Source organism: Ciconia boyciana, chromosome 2 (genome assembly GCF_034638445.1).
Source record: "Ciconia boyciana chromosome 2, ASM3463844v1, whole genome shotgun sequence".
Classification (NCBI taxonomy): Eukaryota; Metazoa; Chordata; class Aves; order Ciconiiformes; family Ciconiidae; genus Ciconia; species Ciconia boyciana.
Window position 1 is genome coordinate 122,191,536 of NC_132935.1, and position 26,184 is coordinate 122,217,719.

At 38.8% G+C, this 26,184-nt stretch overlaps 1 protein-coding gene across 3 annotated transcripts in view; it reads right to left on the reverse strand.

Annotated features, from left to right (window-relative positions):
* Positions 1 to 947: 947 nt before the first annotated feature.
* Positions 948 to 26,184, reverse strand: part of ANO10 (anoctamin 10) — a 130,117-nt gene continuing 104,880 nt past the window's right edge. For 2 of the 3 annotated variants that reach the window (XM_072853904.1, XM_072853905.1), the window contains exon 13: positions 951 to 3,524. In XM_072853904.1, coding sequence (XP_072710005.1) covers positions 3,489 to 3,524 — 36 coding nt within the window. In that variant the 3' untranslated portion in view covers positions 951 to 3,488. Of the gene's footprint in view, positions 3,525 to 26,184 lie in introns of all 3 variants that reach the window. The other variant, XM_072853906.1, reaches the window with a different exon arrangement.

Genomic DNA, 26,184 nt, shown 5'->3' on the forward strand with positions numbered 1-26,184 from the left:
GGTAGAGTTCTGGAGTCAGCAGATCCCCCTGGGCCACACAATTAGACCTGTGGCTCACAACATACCTGATGAGAGAACTTTTGTATCACCAGTAAATTATTTATGACTGCCCTTTTCCTTAAAAACAGCTTGCCTAGTTGTTATAGCTGCTGCTAACGAGCCATGTAAAATTCAAGCCTTATGGATAGCTACAGGCTACTCCCACACAATCGTCTTCCCAAACAGGATGCCTCCAGACTCACCCTAGGTTTCTCCCTGAAGCTTGAGACCAGAGATGAACTTATTTTATTTCTTAGACTTAGCCATTGGAAGAACTGCCACGCACCTAAGTCCCTTGGCTGCACTCCTGAAAGGCCCAGAGCCAAGGCTGTCAGGCTGTCTCTAAGGTGTAAGGGTCTTTCTAGCTGGGTAATGGACCCTGCCGTGAACCTCCAGGGATGGACTCGCTGCCCGCAACGGAGGCACAGGCAGCGCGTAAGCTGGGCCGTGCCAGTCCCAAGGCGGCCGCTCGGAGCCCATTCAGGCTTTCCACAACCCCCGCGTCAACCCACCACTATTGGCCTGAAGGGCCTGAGCTGCAGCTTCAGCTATCACTGTACGCAAACCGCTCGATGACCCCAAGGAAGACGACGGAAAACGCTTACCAGGAACCAGACACCTCTGATCTAGGTGGCTTTGTTTCCTTTCACTTCGGCGCATGTTCCCCTTTCCCCTGTGGCCCGCTGTGCCCTTCTCCACTGCACGCCGAGAAAACCAGGCCAATGGCCTCGCGCACCAGGGGATGGCCTGAGCATAACGGGAAAATGAAGTCTCCGCTCCTGTGTGCCTTGGGGACAGAGTTACCCAGACTAGGAACAGACATGAATGGCAGTTACTGGTAAATATCTTATTTATTCTTTCTAATATTTTCATCTGACAACAGATTTTGTCAGTAAGTTTCATCCCTAGCATCCCACAATTTCTACGGATGCACCTACAGCAGAACTAAAACAATACAAAGACATTCAGAAGCACAGACACAAACATTTTTTCTCAAATGAGACATGAAAATAGATGACATCATGAATGTAAAAAAACCAACCACCACCAAACCCCAATATCAAACCAGTATCAAACAGTATGAAACACAGGAACCCTCCCAGTAAAAGGACACAGAGCAGCATACAGAGGAATAGGAGCTAAATTTCAGTTCAGTGACAACATATTACTTGGCACTATACAGGTAACTTTTCTCAGCCAGCTAAAGTGTATGCTCTTTAGGACAGAAACACTCTCTTGTCATGACTGTGTAGCATCCGTGATGCTAAAACAGAGGTTCTCCCAGTATCTAGAAAAAACTCAAATCCCTAAAAACCAAAGGATTCCCATACTTCTCTCTCATTCACACTATGGAAGGTCATAATTCCTCCATACCTACTAGCTTTAGGTGGAGAATCCACCTAAAGAACAGTATTATCCCCATTTATAGGCAAGGAAACTAAGCAGAAGTGAAGGGATTTGCCCAAGGCAAGGGCAACAGCTAACGTTACTTATGTCACCACGTACTTAAACTGTACTAGAGATTTTCCTGTTAGTCTACAGAAAACAGGAGAATGAAAGGACCACAAGGACAACCACAAAGTCAGTTTTGCAGAAGTCTACTTTTTTTTTTCCCACATGATCACAGTTGAGACACAACTCGATTCCTTCTCTAACCCATCTTAGAAAATTATTCCAGACACCTGATACAGTTGCCATCAGCAAAACACACCAACTTTATGCTCATAAACCAGCACAAATTAGCAGACCAGCAGAATCCCTTCAAAATGGCTATGACAAGCTCACAAGAACACATTCCACCAGGAACCCATCCCACAGATTTTTCTTCTCCTGAACCGTTCACTCAAAAACACTGACTAGGCAGCACGAGTGAAACTTGAACAAACGTGACCTACTTCAGATCAAAGTGGGCAAGAAACTGCAAAGCTGGGGAGCTTTCATGGAGAACATGCCGGTCCCCTCCTCAAAAAAGCTTTGGTTTTGGGATCTCTACAGCACTGTAGGAAGGGAGACGTGCTCCCCTCAGAGATCCCCGCTGGTTGCTCAGGGCAGAGCTTGTGCAGCCACAACCCTGCCACGGCTTCAGGAACAGGCTGTGAAACAGCAGCAGCCCATGAGATACCCCTGAAATAGCAGCAGCGTGGGGGACGCGCAGTGGGAGAAGCAAGAACAGAGACAGCAGCTGTAGCACGGTTTTGCTCCTCTTCCCAAGAGAACAGAGTCGTTTCTTACTGGGTCACGCTTGCAGAGTTTGAGAAATGCTAATTTTAAATTCCAGACAGAATACATTATTTTGGCTTAGTTATATTACTCTGCTGTGGGGGCCCTGTGGCAGAAATCTGAAATGTGCCAAGCAGGCAAACACCTTAATTATTGTAACAGCAGATTTTTCCAAATAGAATTCCAGCAAGTATCACATATAGGTAAGTTACATCTACCAAAGACGAAGGTCACAGCAGGAGAATATAAACTGTCTCAAGGTCACAGGAGCAAACACTGTAGAATTTGGTCCTATTGCTGTCAGAAAACAATAAAACATTAGGAAAACTGCCTTTTTGTGAAATGCAAGAAAAAAAAATCAGATACTACATACACGAGTACTGGTATATCAAGTACCAAGTTTAATTGATCTGTTGCTATCAGTTCATTTAACCAGAAGATCCATTCATACAATACTGCAGTTCAAGATCCAGGGAAGTGATACCAAAATTTAATGCAAATTAAAAAATAAATACACTTCATAAATTACTGATCAGCAATCTGTTTCCTACTGAATGCTTTTACTCAGCTTTTGAAAAGATTTTAGCTGGGGCTTATTTAGATAACTAACACACAGGAATATATAATGCATACTTTATAATATTTATGTTCAACTATTTCTCAGATCATATAGGGAACAATCATGTATTTCATTATGCAATGTATAAAATATTTAAATTTGTTATGTGCAAACAGTAGCTAATAAGCAAGTCTTTGAAATAATACAGGATTGATTAGCTATTGTAATAAAGGAACAAAAGGGGCAATAACCCCAAAGGGACAGTACACTGTGAATTAAATACTAGTCTACCTTCTTTTTTTTTTTTCTTTTACAAAGTTGCAGTTGAAAACTCTAGTTAGCTTCCAGATGCTTACTCACAGGATCTGTTTTCAATCACTTGAAGCACGGTGAGTCTGGCAGATTTCAGCCAGACCTAGCATAAGCTGGAGTGCTTTATTTGGTGTTAACTTCACAAACGGTTGCATATAAGAACCAAAGAGAGCAGGAGAAAATATCTTTTTTTACAGTGTCAGGCAAAGAATATTTACCAAGTATCATATAAGCAGGTGCCACCTACTGAATAGATGGTAGAGTGCATGCTCTGAGAGCTACACTTCATCATAAACAAATGCTCAAGAAGTGCCCGCATTCACATGTGACTGCTTTAGTCATCCTCGTTCCTTCATGTTTACTCCTTCAGTGACTCAGCTGCAAGCTTCATTTGCTGTGAGAAAAGGGAAAAAAGAAAAGGTACGCTAAGTGAGTGGTAGCATGACAAATTACACCAAACAGCAAAATCTGAAAGCAGGACACTTCTGAATCCAACTGAAAAATAAAACTACACAAAAAAAATTAACTCAAGCTTTGGTAGTTAAAAACGCAAGTCTGTTACGCCTGACTCTTACAAATGACACGTTTTTAACAGAGGTACTGCTTTTCCCACCAAAAGACTCAGCAAATGATGATGCAATTTGTATGTTAATTAATTCTTTTCGTGATGAATAATGCCTTATGCTGAAATTACTGGGCCCAACAGATACAGAAAAAAACCTTCTCCCTCAGACTCATGACCGGGGGAACTGCTGTAAGAACGGCAAAATGAAAAGCCGGGGGAAATTACTGTTGTATTGGAACTGTCTTCTGCCACTCCTAGGCAATAACCGTGCTCATGACAGCGCACTGCGTAAGCTGGCATCGCCACCGCTGCTCCTGGAAATCCCCGACCCCTACCTCTGGTCACGCCTGTCTGCAGGGTAACTGGCAGTCACCTTCTCTCTTCTTAGGCAGCACTGGCTGTGACTTAAAACAGTGGCAGTAAGCACAGACAGGTACAGCTGATGGGCTTCGCTGGAAATTTGCTCTTACATTTAGGAAGACATCAATACAAGGCTGGAATTAAGAATGCTTATCACTGAATCACAGATTTATTTATTTATTAAAATACAAGAGAGCGCTCTGAGATTACTTCAGATAAGCAAAATGCTCACCACAATGAAGGACTGTGATGTCAGAATGTCAGACACAAAGGGAATTAAAAAATAATTACTAATTATTCCTTGTGGTAGCAGATCTTTGTTCTGAAGACATGAATGCAGTTTGCTTAGTCAGTGGGAGAATCTACCTACTGGCCAAGAGGTGTGCACATTTTTAAGGTACATTCTTTACAGATGTAAAATTTTAGTTCACTGTGAAGTCTTCAATACTGTAGAGGGTTTATTTTTAGAAAAATCATAAAAGTCATTTAGCCTTAAATATTTAAGTTTTTAAGGGATCTTAAAAGTTCTAACGAACTACTGACACCACACTGCCCTCAATTTCCCATTGCACAAATGTTAAGCTGTAACTGTTACTCAGTGTTTCTGTATTGCCCATTTTTTTTTGCTGCTGAATTGAATGAAAACATCCTGTGATATAAGAAAGAGGTAGCAGACTGCTATGGTGATATGTGTTATTTCCAATCCTGTTGTTAAACATTTTTGCTTTCATTATCTTAGGACGTCACCAGAGAGATCTCAACGTGAAACCAGAGTGACAATTCCAGGCGTCCAAAATACCTCCTGAGCAAGAGAAACCAGAGCCACTCTTTGAACCTTCTTGTTAAAGGGGGTGTCTCATAGTACAGAATTCACAGAGGCAAAAAGAGCAGAGTTTAAACTGTGCCAAAGGCATCTCTCACATCACCTGGGGTTATCAGCTAAGGGTCTTTCAACGTCTGGAAAGCTGGAAACCACCCTGATACGCTAAGAAATGATTACAGAGACTTAAGTCCCCAAAGAAAAAGATTGAGAGACAACAAAGGAAGGAGACTAGATGGAGACCAGCCTGAAGGACAAGGTGAGGAGCACAGGCAAGGCCATGCACAGCACTGCTGGAATTCAGGTGTCCAGCGTGAATGCCACCTTAGAGGCAGTTTGGCACACAAGGAAAGAAAAAGGCTGGACATAAGAAAATGTGAGTGATCATATGAAGAAATAATTTATGCAGCTTCCAACTCCTAAGCAGCTGTGTAGTTTCCATATCATCCACTCAGGGGTGGATGGACATGTGCTTCTGAATTAAGGTTCGTTCTTTTATGCTTGTACTTGATTTTATACAAATGGCCCAGCACATACGAGCTATTAGAAAGACAAATACCTACTAATGCTATCAAAAAAAATTTGGAAAAGAGGAAACTGCAAATACAGTGGACACTTTCATTCAATTTCTATCCCGTAACATAAAGATGTCAGGTTGCTCTAACAGCACCTTCTAACTTTCCTTTGCTGCTAGTCTGTGCCTGGACCCATTCCAAAACATTACTCTGCACGATAAAACCCACCTACAATAACTCTTCTTTACCATTTTTATCTGTATTTCCATGCCATCTATAAGGGAAGTAAAATTAGTTTGTGATACAAATATTTATATGCTTCTCCATAGCAACAGTGCAGAAAAAAAGCCATAGCTAAATGCTGGAATACAGATTCCTCTTCTGCATCCTGATTCACTTATTTAAATAAATGTATGGATAAAACTACAGCATCTTAATTAAAGCGACTTCTACCCCTACTGTAAAAACATTAAAAAGATACAGAAGACAGCAACTTAATTCAGTTCATGATTCATCAAATTCAAACCTAATTCTCTTATTTTAGAATTATTTTCTTAAATTCTGAGCGTTGTTGTAATTATACGGGGATTGATGAGGAATGTAGAAAACTGGAAAAATAAAAATATTTTTATTCTCCGATTTCTGCAGGGCTTGCCGAAGCCTGGCAAGAACCCAAGCGTATGACTATTAACAATGACTAGATGGTAATCTGTCCAAAAATTCTGTACAAGCGGGACTACTGTCATTTATTTTTGAAGGCCCTCCTAACTTTAACTGAGCTAAACTTATGCTAGTATTCTCTTATGCTGGCAAACTTATGCTAGTATATTTAAAATATGACGAACAAACAAATTTCCCAGCTTCTTCACTGGGCCAGTGAGTACAAAAACTTCTTAAAATAGCTTCACATGCTGCCATGGCACACACAGCCTGGGCAAAACCAGTCCAAATGCAGTCACTCACGTATTTCAGGAAATGAATCTTAAGCAATGCGAGAACCCCAGGAGCGGCATATTTCATTTCTTCTTTATAATTTCTAATACCAAAACATATTTTGCAGTACCTGGCAGCACCAGGCTCCCCTAAGAGCTATCACTTCAGCAAGCAACATGCGGTGGCACCATTAGACAGTGAAATTTTTTGCCAAGTTCTGGCTGAAGAATTTTTAAATTTGCTTTTCTTTTATTGTGAAAGGAAATGTTCCTTTTTACTGGGAAAATATTTCTCTAGGACAACATATGGGAAAGGGAGTGTATTTTTTTCTTCTGATACTGAGAAAGGGAACTGACAAGATATATTTTAAGATCACCCTTCCCCTGATGGCCCCAACAGGCTCATTGACAGACCTGTGGGACTGAGTTAACTACATCAAAAAGACATTTCTTTGTAAGTTTTAAGTAGTATTTTAAAAATATAGAAAAAGAGGTATTAAAAACTTCTCAATCTACTTTTCAAACCTGCTAGATACATAATGACAAAGAAAAACAACGCTCAGTTGAGGGGTATTAAAAGCCTCTGTAAACTAACCAGAGGCGTAGTTCAGAAATGAGCTGGCTCAAGAAACCACTCTTCATTTATTATCAGCTGAGAGTTACTAGCGAAAGGTTTATGCTTCCGTTCTGCATGACAACTGATCGCACAGTCCTGCTCCCTAGCAAGCTAGGCCGGGCTCTGCACAGCACTGCGGATCACGTCTCTCTCCCGCTGCGTGGCTGTAAGGCCGACTTAATGGTCTGCTGTGCGCAGCACGCTTAGCAACAGTAGCCTATGCATGCAATACGTAAGTGAGGCATATGTTTAAACTGATATTAGTTTATTGTAGTGGGGCTACAGTGTCGTTTATTCTAAAATCCCACCGTTAGGAATTGCTCTAAATATTTATCTGCTGTAATTCAATAGATTTGCTATTCCCATTTTATTAAGTTTAAATTTCTCTGTAAAGTACACAATATAATCAGTACTTTCAGTAGAAACAGCAAAAATTCTTCAATGTGCTTTACAAATAGGCTTTACCAATTAATTAGATTTCACTACATTTCAACATTAAATTTTCTGAAAGCACTTTAATAAAACATAACAGATCCTTTCACACCACAAATACAGTTGCATACCAACCCTGGAAATCAGGCTACTTCCTTTGTGTGTTCACAACCAGAAACACAAATTTTAGTACACAGGGTGCTGACTGTAGTTATCAATGACTGGTAACTCTCCAGTTAGAGGGTCTACAGAAGTCTGATCTCTTGATTTAGTGCTATGAAAAAATACTACTTAATATAAGCAAGTAAAAGAAATAACTACAAACATGAACTAACAGAAATACACAGTAACACCCACAGACCTCGACTAAAGCAAAACCAGTTGAGTTGCCAAGGGATTTACCACTAGCAGCGCTAGGGGCTTTGTTCAAGCCGCAGCCTCACTGGCAATCCAGGTCGCTTCTGCATGGCATGAGGAGAACCATGGCCCACCTTCATTTTCAAGGCCTGTGCACAGAGCCCACAGACGAGGAGAGGCTTTGCATCTCGCTCTGCGCAGCAGGACTGCTTTGAGCAAGAACATCGTATGCTCCAGCGCAAAGCTTCATTCTGCCCCTGCGGCTGCAAAGCGCGCGCTGCCTTTCACAAACCCTATCTTGCAAATCCATCTGTGACCTCCTTTCTGCACAAGAGGATGAGAGAGATAACCCAGCACTTCTGCTGTTACCAGTGCTCATTTACACACACTCAATCTAATCAAAACACTCAACTTTCCTATATGGTTTCAATGGGACAGCCAACATTTTATCAGGTGGCTAACAGTCTTTGCTTTCCTCACTTCTGGTTGTCTGTTTAATGTTGATTTCCTGCACTTGCTGAGCTCTGTGTCAAATGCTTAGAACACCGTTATTTTCCAGTTACGCTTGGTCTTGGTAAGCCAGCCTCTAACTACTCTTAATTTTACCACTGTGGGTGTTAACGCCAACTGACAATTCAACCACAACCTGAGGAAAACAATTTTAAAAAATAAAAAGCATTTAAAAGTGAAAATCAATGAAACCAGGAGTTAATGACTCACTGGTTTGGTGCTTTTCCATATGCATACTCAGCATGCACATGTGTTTGTATATATGAAGAACAGACATGTAAATAGCCATACAGTTAAATATGAGAAGATATAAAGGCAGATGTTTCTAATCAGCAACTCCATCTTCTGCTTTTCCTGTATCCACCATGTAGAACAGCTCACTAGCAGTCAACTGCTTAAAGAAAGCATAGTGTTACATGGTATCCTTCTCACTTTCTCAAATTAATTATAATATGAAAACATGATGGATATGTATTAAAACTATGCTTTCCTAATGATGTACAGTCACAATGAAGGTAGTTTCTTGGGCCTTAAGCTGTTTGCTGACAACTGCAAGAATTGTATCAACTTAATCTGTGAGTACCAGTCAGTTATAGAAGAGGCAAATTAACACCTCCTTTAAAACTCAGTAAGCCTCTTCCGCATCTAATATTTTATTGTGTGAAAGTGTAAGAACTTATTTAATGGAACTTTGTTCTCGTTGATTGCAATGGTGGAAAGTTGTGGTACCTTCAGATCTAGAACCACAAACTTCCCTCAAGGTTTCCGCACATGACATTTAACACTCTTTGCAGGGAATGGAGCTTAAGGACTTCAGGCTTGGGGTAGCTTTTAAGCCTCATTTCTGACTCCGACCAGTTTTTCAGCAACCTTTTAGTTGCCATAGCTGGCGATAACTGACGCTTGTTTACAGTAGCAATAAACACCTTCTATACTAGTATACTCCTGTTTATAAACCCCCACAGCTGCAATATAACACTGAATGCTTATTTTCAGTAAGTCATCCAGTACAACCCCTTAAGTCTTCCTGAAAGCTATCGATTTCCAGAATATAGTTTCCCCTCTACTTAAGTAATATGATAGAAGACTTGTTCTTCAAGACTTGTAGGAACAATTTTGCAACTTCCTTATTTAGCAGAGCCAAGACCAATGGCCCTGTGATGCTACAAACCAGTGAAAATAACTCTATAAAGAGTTATTAAAGCCACACATAAGCATTGAAGAGCCAAAATGCAGACTTTTGATGAGGAGGTGAGAAGAATTTTAAACTGAAGATAACAAAAGAACAAATGCTGAATTATGTAGCTCATGAGAAGGACTCTGTAAGCACTTATAATAATTTAACTTTTTGAGGACCGAAAAGTTACCAAGCACTGCAACTACTACTCTCCTTACCTCTAGGCTGCATCTGGAATATTGTGTCTAGTTCTGGGCCCTCCAGTAGAAGAAGGATACTGACCAACTGCACCAAGTCTAGCCATGGGACACAAGACGGGCAGGGAGCTGATGCACATGACCTGTGAGAAAAGGCTGAGACACCTGCCAATATCTACAAGGAGGTTAGCAAGAAGATGGAGCCAGGCTCTTTGCTGAGGTGCACAGCAAGAGAACAAGAAACAAAGTGGTCATAAAGAAATAAGCCAAAAAAAAATCACTACAAGAATAACTAAGCATTGCAGCAAGGGCCCAGGGATGTTTTGCAGTCTCTGTCCTTGGAGGTTTTCAAGACCCAACTGGAAAAAGCATCAAGCAACCTGATCTGAATTTGATGTTGACCCTGCTTTGAGCAGGGGGTTGGACTAGAGACTTTCTGAGGTCCCTTCCAGGCTGAGAGATTTTTGTTGTTGTTCCTACAGGAATTGCGGCAGAGAAGTTTGCCTGGACTCTCCAGATCTAGAGTGGAAATCTGCTACAAGAAATAGCAGGTAACAGCAAACAGCAAAAAAGTAATTATCTTCTTTCCCTTCTTGTATGCCTAATTCATGACAGAATACCAAGCAAAAAAAGCTAGTGTTAATGAAACAGTAAGTTCACAAAATTAGTACGTGCAGAGTCAGGAAAACTTGCAGAATCACACAATACGTGCCTTGGAGTATTGTGCCTGATTAATAGCACTGTGAGCCATAGCAGACAGACAAAGCAACCCCATTTGTAGTAGACTTTTTCCAGGATTTTTTCCTGGTCTACGTCATATTGTCTCTGATTTAAATTGCAAAGTATTAATTAATACTCATTACAATATTCTTACTGTATTAGTCACCCTTTGTTGAACTTTATTTTAGTTCAGTATATAGTAGAAAAATGTGGAAATAATAGTAGAAGCCGCATTAGATAGCATCATAGTATTTTCTTCAAAAGTATAGCTTACATATTCTGACCCTCAGGACATTTATTTTTATCTTATTTTAGTTCATACTTTTAAAAATTCACTTCTTTCACCCTATCTGACCATATAGTTGCAAAGTGAAAGATAAATACACAAAGTTAAACAACGCGTCTGAATGCCCGACGAAGAGCACGTGCTCTAACAGCAACGACAGGACAACAGACCAGGCTAGCAAATGCTCTCCCCTTTAGCTTATGCAACTACCTCTCATCCAATAAGCAGCCAGCCAACAGATTTTGGAGTCGGAAACTATTGACTAGCTATGAAAGCAATGATGCAAAAATATCCAAAGTGACATGACCTTGATTGCATCTCAGAGCAGAGGGATGGACTGCACAGTCCTTCCAGATCTGTGCCTGTCAGTCATACATTTCTTTAATTTTGGGACCTGGGTCAAACAGACTTCACTACAGTTTAAGGGTGCAGTTTGCCCCTGGATTAATAGCACGTCAACAATGTTTTAATGATTTCAGGGTGAGCTATGATGAAATTTATTTTCTCAGGAGTTTGGGATAAAGTTAATTACCAGTTTGCAGTTACTAGTTACCATCAAGAGAAAAACGGGTAAAACAAACTATTCCTCCTCTCTGAAGTTTACCAAGTTTATGTACTAAGCAGGATGCCCCTGGGCACGCACTTATCCTTTGGAAGAGAAATACCCAGCACTTTCAGAGTTTAACTAGGCCTCTGGACACAACCCCCTAATTTACAGATATGCCTGACACTGAAGTGTAACTGCCGACAGAGCTGAGTTAGCCTGACACCAACTGTAATAGCAGTAACAGCCTGGCTAAGAACCAGGTTGCTCAGTATATATTAATTTACTCCTTAAGCTCACATGCTTCGCACTCACCCTGCCTCCTGATTCAGGAGGCACAGCTGAGAAACAGCAAAAACAGCATCTGAAAAAATGCCAGCACCAGTGGCGAGGGACACGAAGGCACTGCATGAGATAGCCAACAGTCCGTCCTCCCCACGCTTCTGCTTGAATGATTAAGTGCTCAGGTGATGTCAAAAATACACAGCTCACTACAGCTGCTGGGAGAATATGTGTTTCAGTCTAACACTTTCAAGACAAGCAGAGCTATGTGAGCTCTGTGCTTCCATTTTTTCCAGCTGAGGACTGGAAGGACCTGCTGGGTTATAGACACAAGCGTCCCTTGAGTGCATAAACCCACACAGTAGTAGAGGTTTAGCCCTGAGGAGACCACACAACATCTATTCCAGTATTACACATGCCAAAACCCACACAGTTTTTGCCAACATCCCTTAACAAATTCTATTGTACAAAAGGCAAAAGACTAGTTTAAACTATTTAATGCCACAAAAAGAACAGAGGAAACATCAAGAGCATGAACACATCTCCTTGTAATCCGTGCAACAGCAGGGAACAGACTGTGTGAAAAGCCGAGATGGTCTCTCAAAATGAGTTATGCCCAACCCTCAGAAGACGACAAAAAAACCCAACTCTGTAATGCCATTATTTTCTGGCTACAGATTTGGCCATCAGTGGAACTCAGGCACACAAAGCCCGACACCTCAGCACCCAAAGCACTAGCACCCTGTCCACCCTCTGCTCTGCCAGCAGACACAAAGGCATGCCTGGCCCCAGCCCAAGCCCAGCCTGCCTGAATAATAACCTGGGCCCACATTTCTTTCCAAATTCGTTAATTTGTGGATCCGTACAGAGCCCTACTCAGTTGCCAAAGATCAGTAATAACAACAAAAAAGGTTACTCCTCTATACAGGAAATTAATTAAGTAATCTAGATTAGACGCCAGATAAGAAACAGAGAACCCAACTTCAGACACTATTTTTGGAAATTTCTATCTGTGATATAAATCTGACATAAAAAGCAGATAAACACGGAGGGCGCATGGCTGTGCTCTGTCCTGCTACCACACACCAGCCAAAATGCCCCAAGTACAAAATTTCCGTCTGTCTTGTAGCAGGGAGGAAGCTTCAGCCTAACAAATACATCAGATGACACCAGAGAAATCAAACAACTGAACAGTATAAGCAGAAAATAGTAAAAAGTACTTGAAGTATAAACCACATGTTCAGAAATTAAGACTTCCACACTAAGTGCTGGGCAGATACATAGCAAAAGCAACCAATCTCTGTAAGGAGTTGGTTTTTTTTAAGAAGGAATTTGCCCCTCAGTTTATCTGCCATATCAGCATAGGAAGTGAGTTCAATTCTAAAGTCATTGTTACCACAGTATTCACAAAATAACATTTCACTGCAGTAGAGCCAGAAAACCTATTCGATGTTTAAATTATTTGGTGAAGAAGAACTACTCTCAATTCTACCCAAGAGTTTAACAGGCAAGGAATGCAAGACCAGCAACAGAAGGGACCTTCCAAGTCACCCTATTTGTTTTCCTCCCCAGTAGAGGCTCTCCTGCCCCAAGTACTTGTCCTTACAGCTTCATTTCCAGTAACATTTTAATTCTTGTATTTCCTTTCAAAGACAAGCTTTCTTCTACTTCCTGTGGGGACTCTGCTATTACCTCTTATTGCCTATTCATAGCCCAGTGAAAAATAATCAACATAGAGCTGGTAACCAATTGCTATTGCAGAATATTTTATAAATATTCTGAAGAAATAAGTTCTACCAACATTAAAGTGTATCAAAGATCCCTTTGCAGATACTTTCAGAATGGCAATGGCACAACTGAGAATTCCTTCTTGCACCAAAGACACCTGTGACAAGGCAAATTCCCCTTCTGCCAAGTACCCTGCTCCTTGGGAAGACTAGGCACAGATGGAAAAAGAGGCAACTTGTTTTCCCTTAATTAAACACTGGGCTAAGCATAAGTATTGATCAGTTACAGGTATTGATTTGCTTTTAAAAATATATTTAAGTTGATATCTGTCTGACCAGATAAAGTCATATACTTATTCAGATAAATTCAATTACTCATATCAGTTATGGTGGATTCATGGTTTGATCTGGCTCAGGAAGTTCTTGAGCAGAGCACAGGCAGAGGATGGGAAAATATTATGGGGAAATATATGTTAGCCCTGTTCTTCGCTCTGTCCTAGGCATCTGCTTATTGCCACGTTGGGGCCTGGGCTAGGGAAACCCTTGATCTCACAACCCTTATGCAGATACATGCGTATACAGAAAGGACACATACAGCTTATTAAACTTGCCATTTTCATTTAAGATGCACAACTGGATACGAAGCATTACTCTTACAGAACTACAAAAGATTGTCTAATAAGTATGTAGGAGAGTCAGAATAAACTTTGAATTAGCCTGCACAGATATTTTGAAAATGAGTAAAAGGTTGGTTTGGTAGTTTATAACTCTGCATTTCTTCAAAATGAGTAAAGTTATAACAGCTGACATAGTCCTAAATTATAGGTATAACAATATTTATAAATTACTCTGCTATGCCTGTAGTAATTTTAAACAACCTAGCAAAGTGTAAAGGTCTGGTTTCCTTGAAGGCAAAGGACTCGTTTACTTCAGTGAAGCCAGACTTTCCTTTTATGTGCTTCCTAGGTTATGAGTGAACAAAATGCTTTTCCTTTTTTCCAACAAATTAGCGGGAAGAAAACCTCTTTGCTACAAGTTGTTTACCGCATTTGTTCAGAAGTGAAGAGATCTAGTGCTCGATTAGTAAAGCTCCTGTCCATCTGTCTGCTTTTTTTACTAGAAAACCACAGTACTCCTGTGAGTTACATCCAAGAGATGCTGTACTCATCAGTACTGCCATGCCCTAGGTGCTCTTCCTCCGTAGCCCCCTTTTCAGAGCCATACGTACTGCTATCAGAGACCCTAACAAAATTTTGTGGTTTTCTGCCTCTATCTAATACTATCAGCAATTTCTTTGCAAAGCTTTATGAAATTATTTCGCAGTAAAGAGCAAGCTGTGGAAAATTAAAACGATATAATAGCTACTATTTTCAGGCTGAAGAGATCTGAATTTTTAAGCAGCTTTGTAACATGAAGACAAACAACGATCTGTAGATACGCAGAACGTGAGTGTGTACTCTGTTTCTGAGATCTGCTTTAGTGCCTTGGAACACCCTACACTATTTAACTGAGCAATTACAGAAAAAGATTTTAGGGTGAGGTTTAGATTGGAAAAAATGTAGGAATGATTTCTGACTAAATTTTATTATTTTCAAGCCTTGCCAACCCTATAATCCCAGTTTCTCTCTGTTAACTTAATTTTTGTGCAAAGCAACACATAGCAATACAAGGCATAAATATAATACAATTTATATTGTATTATATAAAATACATAGAAGTTTGTTAAGAATTGATTTTAATAATATTGTAATTTTTAGGCTCAGAACTTCATATTAAAACTGTCACCTTCTAAACAGAACTTGAATAATTGCAAAAAAGGGTAAGCATACTGAAATTATTCTTTTCCTTTTTCAACATGAACCTTGTATCTATGTGGCCTTTCCATGACCAGAATAAGTCAATTTTCATACGCTTTGGTAACGCTCCTCCTTATTTTTTCTGCTTTTTCATTTCTGTCAAGTATTTTTGCTTTTTTAATAAAGCATTTTACTCCCTCTCCTTATTTATTCCTTGCTGATTCCCTGTCCTAGCTGCACCCTCTCCCTCAGATTTTTTAACTTCCAGTTTCTTCAAACTGAGAAATTGCTCCCTTCTGCAACTAAATTGACTGGTCGGTAAGGGTCAAACTTGCTGGCAGGAGAACTGCCAAGAGGACTGGCTCTGGAGGCTGGCAGCTCCCTGGTGGGAAGAGAGCCGCACTCTTCCTCCCACTCCCATCACCCTGCTCTCCTTTTCAGGAGCGGTGGGAGGGAAAGGAAGAACAGAGTATTGATAGCACAGCCCCACTTTGCTGCTCTGCTCTGAGGGGCTGGGTAAAGCCTGGCAACAAACTGAAGCCTGGAAATAAATGTGTTGAACAGATATATACTGCTTCAGTCCAGCCTCTGTTCTAGACTGACCTTCTTCTTTTGCTTCAATGGAAATTAGAGCTAATGGTGCCAGCTTCAGCATGCACTGAGGGATTAACTGTTGTGATTCATGTTAAATTGCCACACTAATTTAATTCTATCAGACCTCAAGGCTTTGCTTTGAAATGTTTCTTATACATTGCAAAGTGCTTTTACTGGGTAACCTGCGTTACCAGTACCCTTACATTCCTATTTCTCAGTTTTAATCTATCACAACAATAAATACGTTATCTAGCATGCAACCACAAAGATCTAAAATAATTTTTCTTCAACACATTAGCTGTAGCACATTAAAACTCTGTCCTATTGCTATAGAAACACTGTACAACATTAGCATTTCTCAGAAAATATACGTGGTTTTATAAATTTTGTAGTAAGACCTTTATAAAATACACTGTTACACCTGTCAAACAATCCAGGTTTTAAAAAACATGCCAGTAAGTGCTGTCAAAGGACTGTAAATAAGTGTTTAAGACATCATATGATTTTGCATCAGTAAAGTGAGTTAATATTATCCAGTGAGTCACCTAGTTAATTCACTGTAAATTTATGGGATGGTATAAGATGGAAGGTGAACACACATTTCCACAGATCTTTCAGGGCAAATCAAATATGCAAGCTGGGACAGGACAAATAATTACAAAATATTAACAAGCTGCAGAAATCCATCTTCTGCACTTTGAGCTTGATAATACATCAGTGCTCACATGCTCATGTTTCCTTCTTGGCACTGGAAACAATCAGAAAGCAAAGAGTGAAAATTCCGTATACCATTATAGGACCAAGAGAACTGCAAAACCCATGGCAGTCAGTTACATCATTTTCTAAAATAATAATAATAATAATTCACAATCATAGTGAAAGATTTCTTCAATAATCTAAAGCAAATACCTCTCACATACTAAAAAGAGCGCATCACTTTCCATATTAATAGGAAATAACAATTATTTGTGGTATAAGGAAATACATCAAAGAAAAAGAGTATGTCCAATAAAAAGAAATAGAATTGTAGGCTGTGGTTTGCAATAAGCCAGTGTAAGAGTGCATCTACAAAAGCAACTCAACAGCACCCACACACACAGATTCTCATTCTCTCTATCTCTCTGTACCTGTATACTGCATCTATACAGATATAAAAAATATAAAGAAAATGCATACACACAGAAGAATAAAGACAACTTTAACGATGCTAATTTCACAGGAATGAGCAGTGTAAGTATAATGCTTGTACTTAAAGGGGCATTATCAACAATATTAACGGGAGGCTGTTAGGCTTTGGGTTCCACGTGTTGGTTTTTTTTGGGTTTTGTTACCTTGAAAATTCTCCTCCTGATGCCTTCTTCATTTGTAACCTGTGAAATCTGGAAATTGGCCAATATTGCTACCGTAACGTCATGGGGAATTCACACTTCAGACCAGCAAAGGAGTTCTTCAGCAGACCGCATACCCAAAAGACTAATTAGCATTAAGCATTTATTTAAAAAATATATTATATATGTTACTCTATATTGCTAAGTATTAATCTCATATATAAATAATCTTCAAATAATTATATTTGAATTTTGCAGTCTTATTAACTTTTGATCAAAGAAATGTATCCCATTGAAACTGCCATCTGCTGAACTTGCTTCTTGACTTTGTTTGATCCTTCTGTGACATGGGAATAATCACAAATAATATTGGGAAAAATATATAACTAACACCTTAACAAAATTTTCTCTCTTGTGGAATCTGCAGGGGTTCGACTAAAAAGAAGAAAAGAAGTCTTTCTGCTGTGTTAGTGAATGCGTGAATCTCTTTTCTTGATTTCTGCTGATCAGTGAAAAAAATAGAAAAGAAAATACAACTCAGAATTCCTAAGAGCCACACAAATGCTATTGTATTAGGTGTTTATGTAACAAACTGGAACCTCCACAGTGGCATTAAAAATAATCTTGTTTTTGAAGCAGATATGAAAATTCTTCCGATTCATAAGATAAGTTTAATACTAATCGATACAGAAAGTAAGAAACTGCTCCCATTAATATTTGTTCCAAAGTTTTAACTGTGTTCACTACACTTTTGTAGACTTCTCATGGAAACAATAGGACTGATCACTCTCAGAGAAGTAACTGGATGAACTAATTAATTATTTGGTCTGATAATTTCAACATCACCAAGTTAAAAACAAGTAAGGGAAACTCTGGGTGTGTCCCACCTGCAGAAGAAAGGTGTCTTCTTACCACATGTGAGCCTAACTTAGTCACTTACAAGTTTCTCAACTTGGCAGACCAGCTAAATTCTGGGTTTGCTCAACAGTACTTCCATCAACCCCAACCCATCTTTCATTTCATTAAGATTTTACCTCACTACTAGTTACCAAATGTTAGCTAAAATGTAGTAAGAACAGACCTTTCCATCTCCCTGAAGATGACCAAGCCTTTTTCAAGAGACAGACTAATTAATTTGATAGCACCTCAAGTCAGAAACAGGAAGGGCCAAAAGTCACAAGAAACGTATCTATTTAGCAAATTTACTACTCCTTTATATATACAAGTACTCTTACCTTTTGAAAAAATCCATCAGCTTAAGAAGATGCTGATAAGAAACCCCATCCTTTCAGAGAAATAGACTTCCTTAGTTTTTCAATTTATTTCAAACTATTCAAGCAAAGAGGGCACCAACACAGAGCTGCTCTTCAACAAATACCCAGCAATTCCTGTTTTGTTTCAGGCAGCCCTGCTCTTCCAATAGGAGGTAAAATTGTCCTTAAACATCTCAGGCTGTGTTGCTGCCCAAGCTTTCTCAACTCTTCTTTTTTCTTCCTAGGTAACCAGAAGCAGTTCATAGGCAGAACTGTACAAAGCTTTTGGAACCTGCATGACCAAGCAGATGGTGACCTGTATATGTAGCAGACACGTCCAAAAAGACCTCTGGGGCAGGAACTTAACACTTGTGCATTTTTATAGACAGCTAAGGCAACAGAAGTCCTAATGCGCGTAAGCCCTGCAAGTGCTACAACTATACAAACACTGCAATATAAATAGTTACCTACCACACACAGTTCTTTTGTCTCAGTGTCTGACCTCAATCTTAAAAACATGGGTTTGGTGAGCCATCCTGGCAGATGTACCATCTCCTACACGAGAATTACCAAAATAGCTATGAAGACTTAAAATACTGCAACTTTTTCCCCATTTCTTTCCTATCAAAAGCTATGGAGTCAGCATGCATGCACGTGTCTGCTAAACCTTCAAAATATTTTCTTTGCATTGAAATTTAAACTCCTCCTAACACATCTTTGAAAGAACTATGATTGGTCACATCCCTGAAAGTTTGATCAACCAATTTGGACATCATTAGCACAAGATGACTCGAAATACCACCACATTTTTTGCCTAGCTCTTTTAGAAATGGTTTTAGTATTATCTCCGTTTACTTGGGGATCAAATGTAATCAGCCTCTGTCCTTACGTAAAATCTCTAAAGAAAGCACTTGCTCTAGTATCAAAAACTGGTTTTCATCTCTGAAAGGAAAAATCCTTGCTTTGTGATCTTGGATGTCTTTGTTGCTTTTCCCTGGGGTTTTGGGTGTTTTTTCTCCTTTTTTCCCCCTAAATGGAGATAATTACTCTCTGCTCAACTGCCCTATTGATTCGTTCCGGAGTTTTATCTGGGAGATGTTCATTTCTGGCTTGTCCTCTTCTTCCAGACTAAGACAATACTCTACCAAAATTTCAGTGTCTGATAAGGTAAGAATTTCTGCCCAAACAGGAAATGTTTTCAGTGTTTCCTTCTCTGCTCTGAGGGACCAAGGAGAGGACATAGAACTGCAGCAGACTCTTCAACTGAGATATGCACTACTGCAGTATATATTGCTCTGGACAGCCTTGCTCCAAGATAACAAGGTAGAAAGTTCAGCTATGGCTGGCCCCAAGGCAATGCCCCTGCAGAAATGACCTACCATGTACTGCTTGTTTCTCTACACACACTCCAACTAGATCTTCCAGGTGAAACAAAAATTGAGGCAGTAGAAAAAATATTAGTATGCTGGAGTATGAATGATATTATCATCATCTAAGGAAGCAGATAAAAAGAAAAAAGATGAAAAGAGAAGAAAGGAATCAGACAAAAAAATTCATAACAAAGACTCAAGAACTAAATCAATCTCAAAAAAAAAGCAGCAAACCTTGTAATTGAGAAAAAAAACCCCAAACAGGGCAACTAAACTACTAAACTTCAGATTCTCCAAATGCTTCTTAGGAAAGCAAATCTTTCTCTTTTCAATCCATTTCACAGGATATATAGCCATAAGCAGTGCACATTACACCTATTACTGGGTGAATAACCTAGCAAACTACAGAGGAGCATAATGCTCTGAAATGGTTTCTGATGTTTTACTTGCTGTCAATAGAAAAGAAAAAGAAAGAAAAAGAGTACTATAGTACTTTAACTTATAAGATATTCTATTTGTTTCTAGTCCTGCTTTTCCATTTAATTTTTATTTATTTTACTACAACTTTAAAATACAATAAAGCTTTAAAAAGTATCTGTCCGAATTTAGTTCTTTTGCCAGATATTTTCCTCCTGGCTTCGCTAATCCATTTTATGTGAGCTGGCATCTTACAAAGCATACTTTGGTATGCAGAGCCTAACAGTACCATTGAAATCTCCTGACAGCCTGCTTCTCAGAAGCAAAAAGACATTATCTCACCAACAGACCTGCTCTAAACAGTGTTCTCTTTTGCATATGAGCTACCTATCACCACATGTCATGTTACTTGTAATTCATATAACTGCACATCAGAGAGAACCAATGCTGAGAGTACACACAGGAAAACTTACTCTTTTGTTTAAGCAGACAGCTATTTATATAATGGTATGATGCCTTCCATGTATGTAAATGAATTTGGTTTTCATGAATATTCCCTCTGAATATTGGAGACTTCAGTCTCTTATTAAACAAATGCAGAGCAGCAACATAATATTGCTTCTGTAACACAGCAATACCAAGTGTGATACATATGCAATGATGTATATGCCTGTCTATAGAAAGCTACAGTATATGCCCCATGATTTCAAAAAGTTCCTAGCAGAATATTACATATTTTTGTCAACTCAATATATGTCAGACACTTCAGTTTAATACTTATTTCAGGAAGAGAAGGTTAAGGGAACTCCACTGATGTGGAGTTAATAATAAAAAATGGTTACTTTCAGCTTGGCAAATACACATTTCTTGCAGTTTTTACAGCATAGCATGTAATGAATTAACTACACACTAGGCAATAAGAATCTAAAATATTCCCCATGCTAACTGAAAAGGATCCTGCATACTAATTAAAGACTGACATGTTCTTTGACCCTAACCATCTTTCTTTGAACACAAAACCTCTCGCATTTCCCAAATGTCAAGTCTTGCTGCTTTTCCATAGAAGCGTATAACACTTCAAATGCAGCAGAAATGCTGCGTTTATGATACACCACAGGAGAATGACAGAAAGAACAGGCAATGCTTGTATGTTGACTGTTGCAGACATTCAGGCTAAAAAAAAAAATCCTTCATTAACACATCAGGCCTCATTTGCTCCCCTTAATGTGCTCCCTATTTTGCTTACATATTGAAAAAACCCCTCATATTAGTGTGACTAACCTTCTTATATTAATTTTTCTTTGTTTAATCACTTCACAATTCAATCATTTCATAGTTCAGTTGTTGTTTCAATGAGATGGTCTATAACAGATTTGCTGGCAGTCTGAACTACATGTAGGTTCTGTCCAGAATGGCATTTTCCCCAGTCTTGTGCTGGAAACAAATCTGATTTAAAGAGAAAATGCAACGGTAATGAATGTATTTTATACATCCATTTCAAGTGCTTTATGATGTATCATCCTACTCTGAGTTTCTCAGTTCTCTAAATATCTGCCTTCGCCTCAGGTTTGTTCTTAATATTTTCAAATTTTGTACACACACCAAATGTCACCTTCCAGGAAGACTAACACATGCTATCCTTACGCAGTTCCACACTGTGGATGCATGTTTATAACAAAGTACAGCATGAGTACTTTTTTGCTTATCCAGCACCCAAAGAGTTTATATATGCCCTGTCCCCTCAAGCTAGACTAAAAAGGACTTGGAAGTAGGTAAATGGTAAATTTGCATATTGACAAAACACTTCTGACAACTCCAATTATTAATGGGTAGCTTCCTTTTCTCCCTTCAATGCCTGTCCATACGATCATTCACATTGTCACTGATTCAAAGCAGTATCCTCCCCCATATTCACAGTTGATTAGGAGTTAGCTTTGAGAGTCTTTCAGCTGCACAGCTAACACAGGACCGCCAAGAACAGCTTTGCTTCTGGATGTCTCTGAAAGGGAAGAGTTTGGTAATACGGTAGCAAACAAGGGGGTTACTATTCAGATGTCAGGACCACAGAATTTTCTGTGAGGTCAACACTAATTTGAACAGTGATGTGTATACCTAGGTAACTGCAGGCAAGTACCTCATTGCAAACTCTGATGACTTGTTATCCAGTTAGTCAGTCTCCCTAGCGATAGGCTTATATTGAGTATAGTTATCTCAAGTAACCAAAACATCAAAATAAAATAAAAATCTCAAGATCAAGTGTTCAAAACACGTGTGCATCCACATTGTAAAGGGCATGTGGACAAGCAAAAGACAAACATAACCCCCACACCTTGAACTGACAGGATGTATTACTACAGAATAATTATTAAATAATCCTTCTTTAAAGCTCAAGCTAGTCTCTGAATTTCAGTGGTGCCCAACAACTGTCTCCTAAGATTTGCAACTTTCACAGTGACAGCATGTCTCTTCAAAATCACCTGAATCAGATGTCTAAAGGGCAGGGGATGTGGAGGAAGGGATCACGAAGTAACTTTCCAGCTATCAGACAATTTCAACAAAAGTTACCAATTTGCAGAGGTCTCAAGGACACTAAGTGCCTCTTCATTTTATGAAAATTAGTAGCTTGGTATGAAGGGAAATCCGGACCAACACCCTATCACTGAAAACACAATTGCAACTCAGTTCCTTCTAACATACAGCAAGTAGCTGCCAGTTGTTTAATCAGGACACATGCACAGCTGTATACAGGTTCAGGAAAGACAGAACATCAATCCTGAGGAAATCAGGCTTCATTAGTTCTGCTACTCATGAGCAGATTGTGTGTAACATGAGAACATGCAAATGGAGGAGTTTATTGTATAAGAAATCAGTCCAATCTCCTTCACGGTATCTGCCCCCATCCAGACTTGAGAAAAGTATTTTCATTCCCTTCCCTGCTTACAACCTGCGTTTATCAGCGAGCTCTGCCATTTTCACTAGTCTCTCAGCATACAGGTACTGAATTATCTGATGCCTTTTTAGTTTAGATGCCTTTAGAAAGACTGTAAGACTCTATATGCAAAGTACTTTTTCACCCTTTTTTGTCTCTAAATGAAAGTTATTGTTCTATTTGAGCGAGCAAGCAGGTAAAGAAATTTTAGAACACTTTTTAAAGGATAAAATTAATGCGAGCATATGACAGAAGGAAACTGTCAACAACAACAAAAATCAGAGTAACTACAGCTTACTGCTTTGATAAACTTGAAAACACTCACAGTTTATAAAAATTTAGCCCTCCAAGGAGCCAGGAGAATATTATCTGCCATGGCAACCAAACAGAGCAGTCTTCTGGCACTTTCTGAATGAGCATTTAGGAGGAGATTAATTCAATACTCTGAATGATGAAAGGGCTCTTGAGATCCATAACTGTCTCCCACAAATTACCCTTATTGTACAACTGGATGTTTAGAACAGATTGCACATTATCTATATTGAACTAGAGCTTTCACAGCAAATTTATATGAAACAGATTAAGCCCACATGATGTGTCACACTATTTTCACCCACTCCTTTCAGGGCGTTTACAAAAATGGGTACTTTATTAAATGGATCATTGCAGTTTTGCAGGATTTATTTTTAAGCTTATTTATATTTGGAAGTTACTGTAAGCCTTTTCACTATACAACTTTGAAATTTCCAAAACATGTAAAAGCATAAAAAGCTACACAAAAAATTTACAATATAGTACATAAACAGACAGCAGAAAGACTACCACATAAGTGAGCATTATAGTCCTTTTTTAATGCATTTCACGCTATTTTGAATTTACAGGAAATTCAAGTGATGACATACCTCAATAATTATGCATCTTCCTACTTATATGTATCAAACCACTTTTTTCATCAAATGCAGCATCTGATGAGCACCAGACAGCTCAATGAAGACAAGTGTCTTATAGAAAACATTTTAGAAGAGTATATTAAAGATCTAGCTTCTTCATCAGAATCTAAATTACTATAGAATCTTGCCTCCCAGGATAAAAATAATTTAGTATTTTGTTTACTGATTTCCTTATATTGCAAACAATCATACCATACAACATACAAAACAGAAGAAACTTGCAATAAAACAAGATTTATAGTGCAAACACATTTACAAACAATTACAGCATAAAAGAGCTAGTCAGCTAGTTTTAGGAAAGCAGAAACACACGTTGTCTCTTCTGAGACCACTGCAAGTTCTTCTCTGCAGTCTAGCAACGTTCAAGACAGTACTTCACTTGCTGTATTAAGTAATTAGCTTTCCAGTTGTTTGCAGTTATGAGTAACACCTGGATTGCATAGATTGTTATGGAGGACATACACCTAAAAATTAGTCTTAGCCAGTCTGATAAAAGTTACTTGAGGTTAAAGATTATAAATAGCATTGATTTGGTTTTGTACTTGGCAACTGAAATGAACGAAAGGTGAACTTTTCAAAAATTTCTAAAGGCCACACATAATCTGTAGTGATAGACAGTGGAAATTGGACACTTAATCCACCACCATTTCTGAAAATCCCACTTTCGGCTTTTGATTACATTATCATACATTATTTCTGCACGTAGAATCACAACTCAGAATACATTAAGCAGGCAACAGAGAAACAAAAAGTAGTGAGTATAATTACAATTTTGAAGATCCTCGACTTATGTAGAACTACCATTTATTTGCAAATGAGACAATTCTGAATTTACGCTGCTTAAGTATAGATTCTGCTCTATACTGTGTATGGAGGAACTGTGTATCCTGAATAATAAACAGCATGTAAATGAAGGAACAGCGGTTAGGTTCTAAGCAGAGAAGAAAGTATTTACCTTGCCACTAAACAGTGAAAATAAAAATAAATTTAGGTAAAGCAACCTCACTCACTGAGCATCATCTAACTTATCACAGACTGAGTTGGGAATATTGGGGGGAATAAAAATTGCAGTGAAACCTTGAATAATGATCAAGAGCACAAGAAGCAGAAGTGTAGTTTGGCAAGTTCCCTTCAATTTACTACTTCTCACTTTAGTCCCACTTTACAATCATTATATCATTAACAAACCTTCAGTCCCCATGTTGGTATTGATAATTAATGCTGTTTAAGTTTTAGAAGGTCTGTCAAAACATTAGGCATTTTAAGCATCAAACATTACAAAAAAACCACCTCTGGGCTAGATCTCTTGAGAGTAGGAGGCTCTCAAATCTAATGGAGTTGGGCTGATTATTCCAGCTGAAGACTTTTGTACTTGTAAAAAGTAATGAAGTGAAACAGTTTTGTACATTTCACCATTTAGACTCAACAGGAAAGCTACACAGGTTTTAATACCTATATTTTAGAAAACAATTGAGGCTTTCAAAACCATTATAATGGCAGCTCTTAGAGAAGTATATCTGCTGATTAATAAACCTCCAAAACAAACCAATCTTTTCCATATAAAGAGAATTAAACAGGTTACAATTTCAAGTTAATATATTCCCATGGAATTAGAAACTGTAATTTGAGAATTCTGCCTCCAAGGATTTGCAGAAGTACTTACATTATTCAGTAAATCGCTTCTCCCCCATAGTACTGCCTCAAGATCATTATTTTCCAAATCTACTCTTCACTTCACAAACAAGCTAGACAAATCTCCAAAAATGTGTTAAGAATTTTAATCTGCAAATTCATGAAATAAAACGTGTAACTAGAGAGCAAAGAATCATTCGCAAATGTGAAAGCTGTCCCAACTCCAAATTCCTCTGTCTCCATATCAGTTGAATCTTTTCTGAGTCTTTATTATGCCTGCATTCATCCCTCCCTCTCTTCCATTAAAAAAAACAACCACCATAAATGTCACTGTTAAAATAATCTTTCTAATTTGTCCCTTTAGCTTTATCATCATTCCCTTTGGCTTACTGTTCCTTTGCATGAAACTAACTTCTGACTTTCAGAAGTTTTATAATCTACTCCTCATCAGCTTGCTCCACTCTGACATGGAGCTAACTCTTCTCACCGCTTTGCCAAAGAAATGCCATCATCCTTTCCTTGCTAGCAAGCTTCTCCCTCATTTTTCTTTCATGTTGCCACGCAGGTATGGAAAAGCTCTCCATGAGCATCCGTAAAAAGTATCCCGACAAAATCACTTTTAATGTATAAAGAACATTTCATAAAACCATGATCAGGCATTAGTGAGTCATCATGATCACGTCTTCCTGGGGGGCTAAAAGCTCTTCATTAGATCTAATGGTGATTAGATCTGCCAAAATACCAG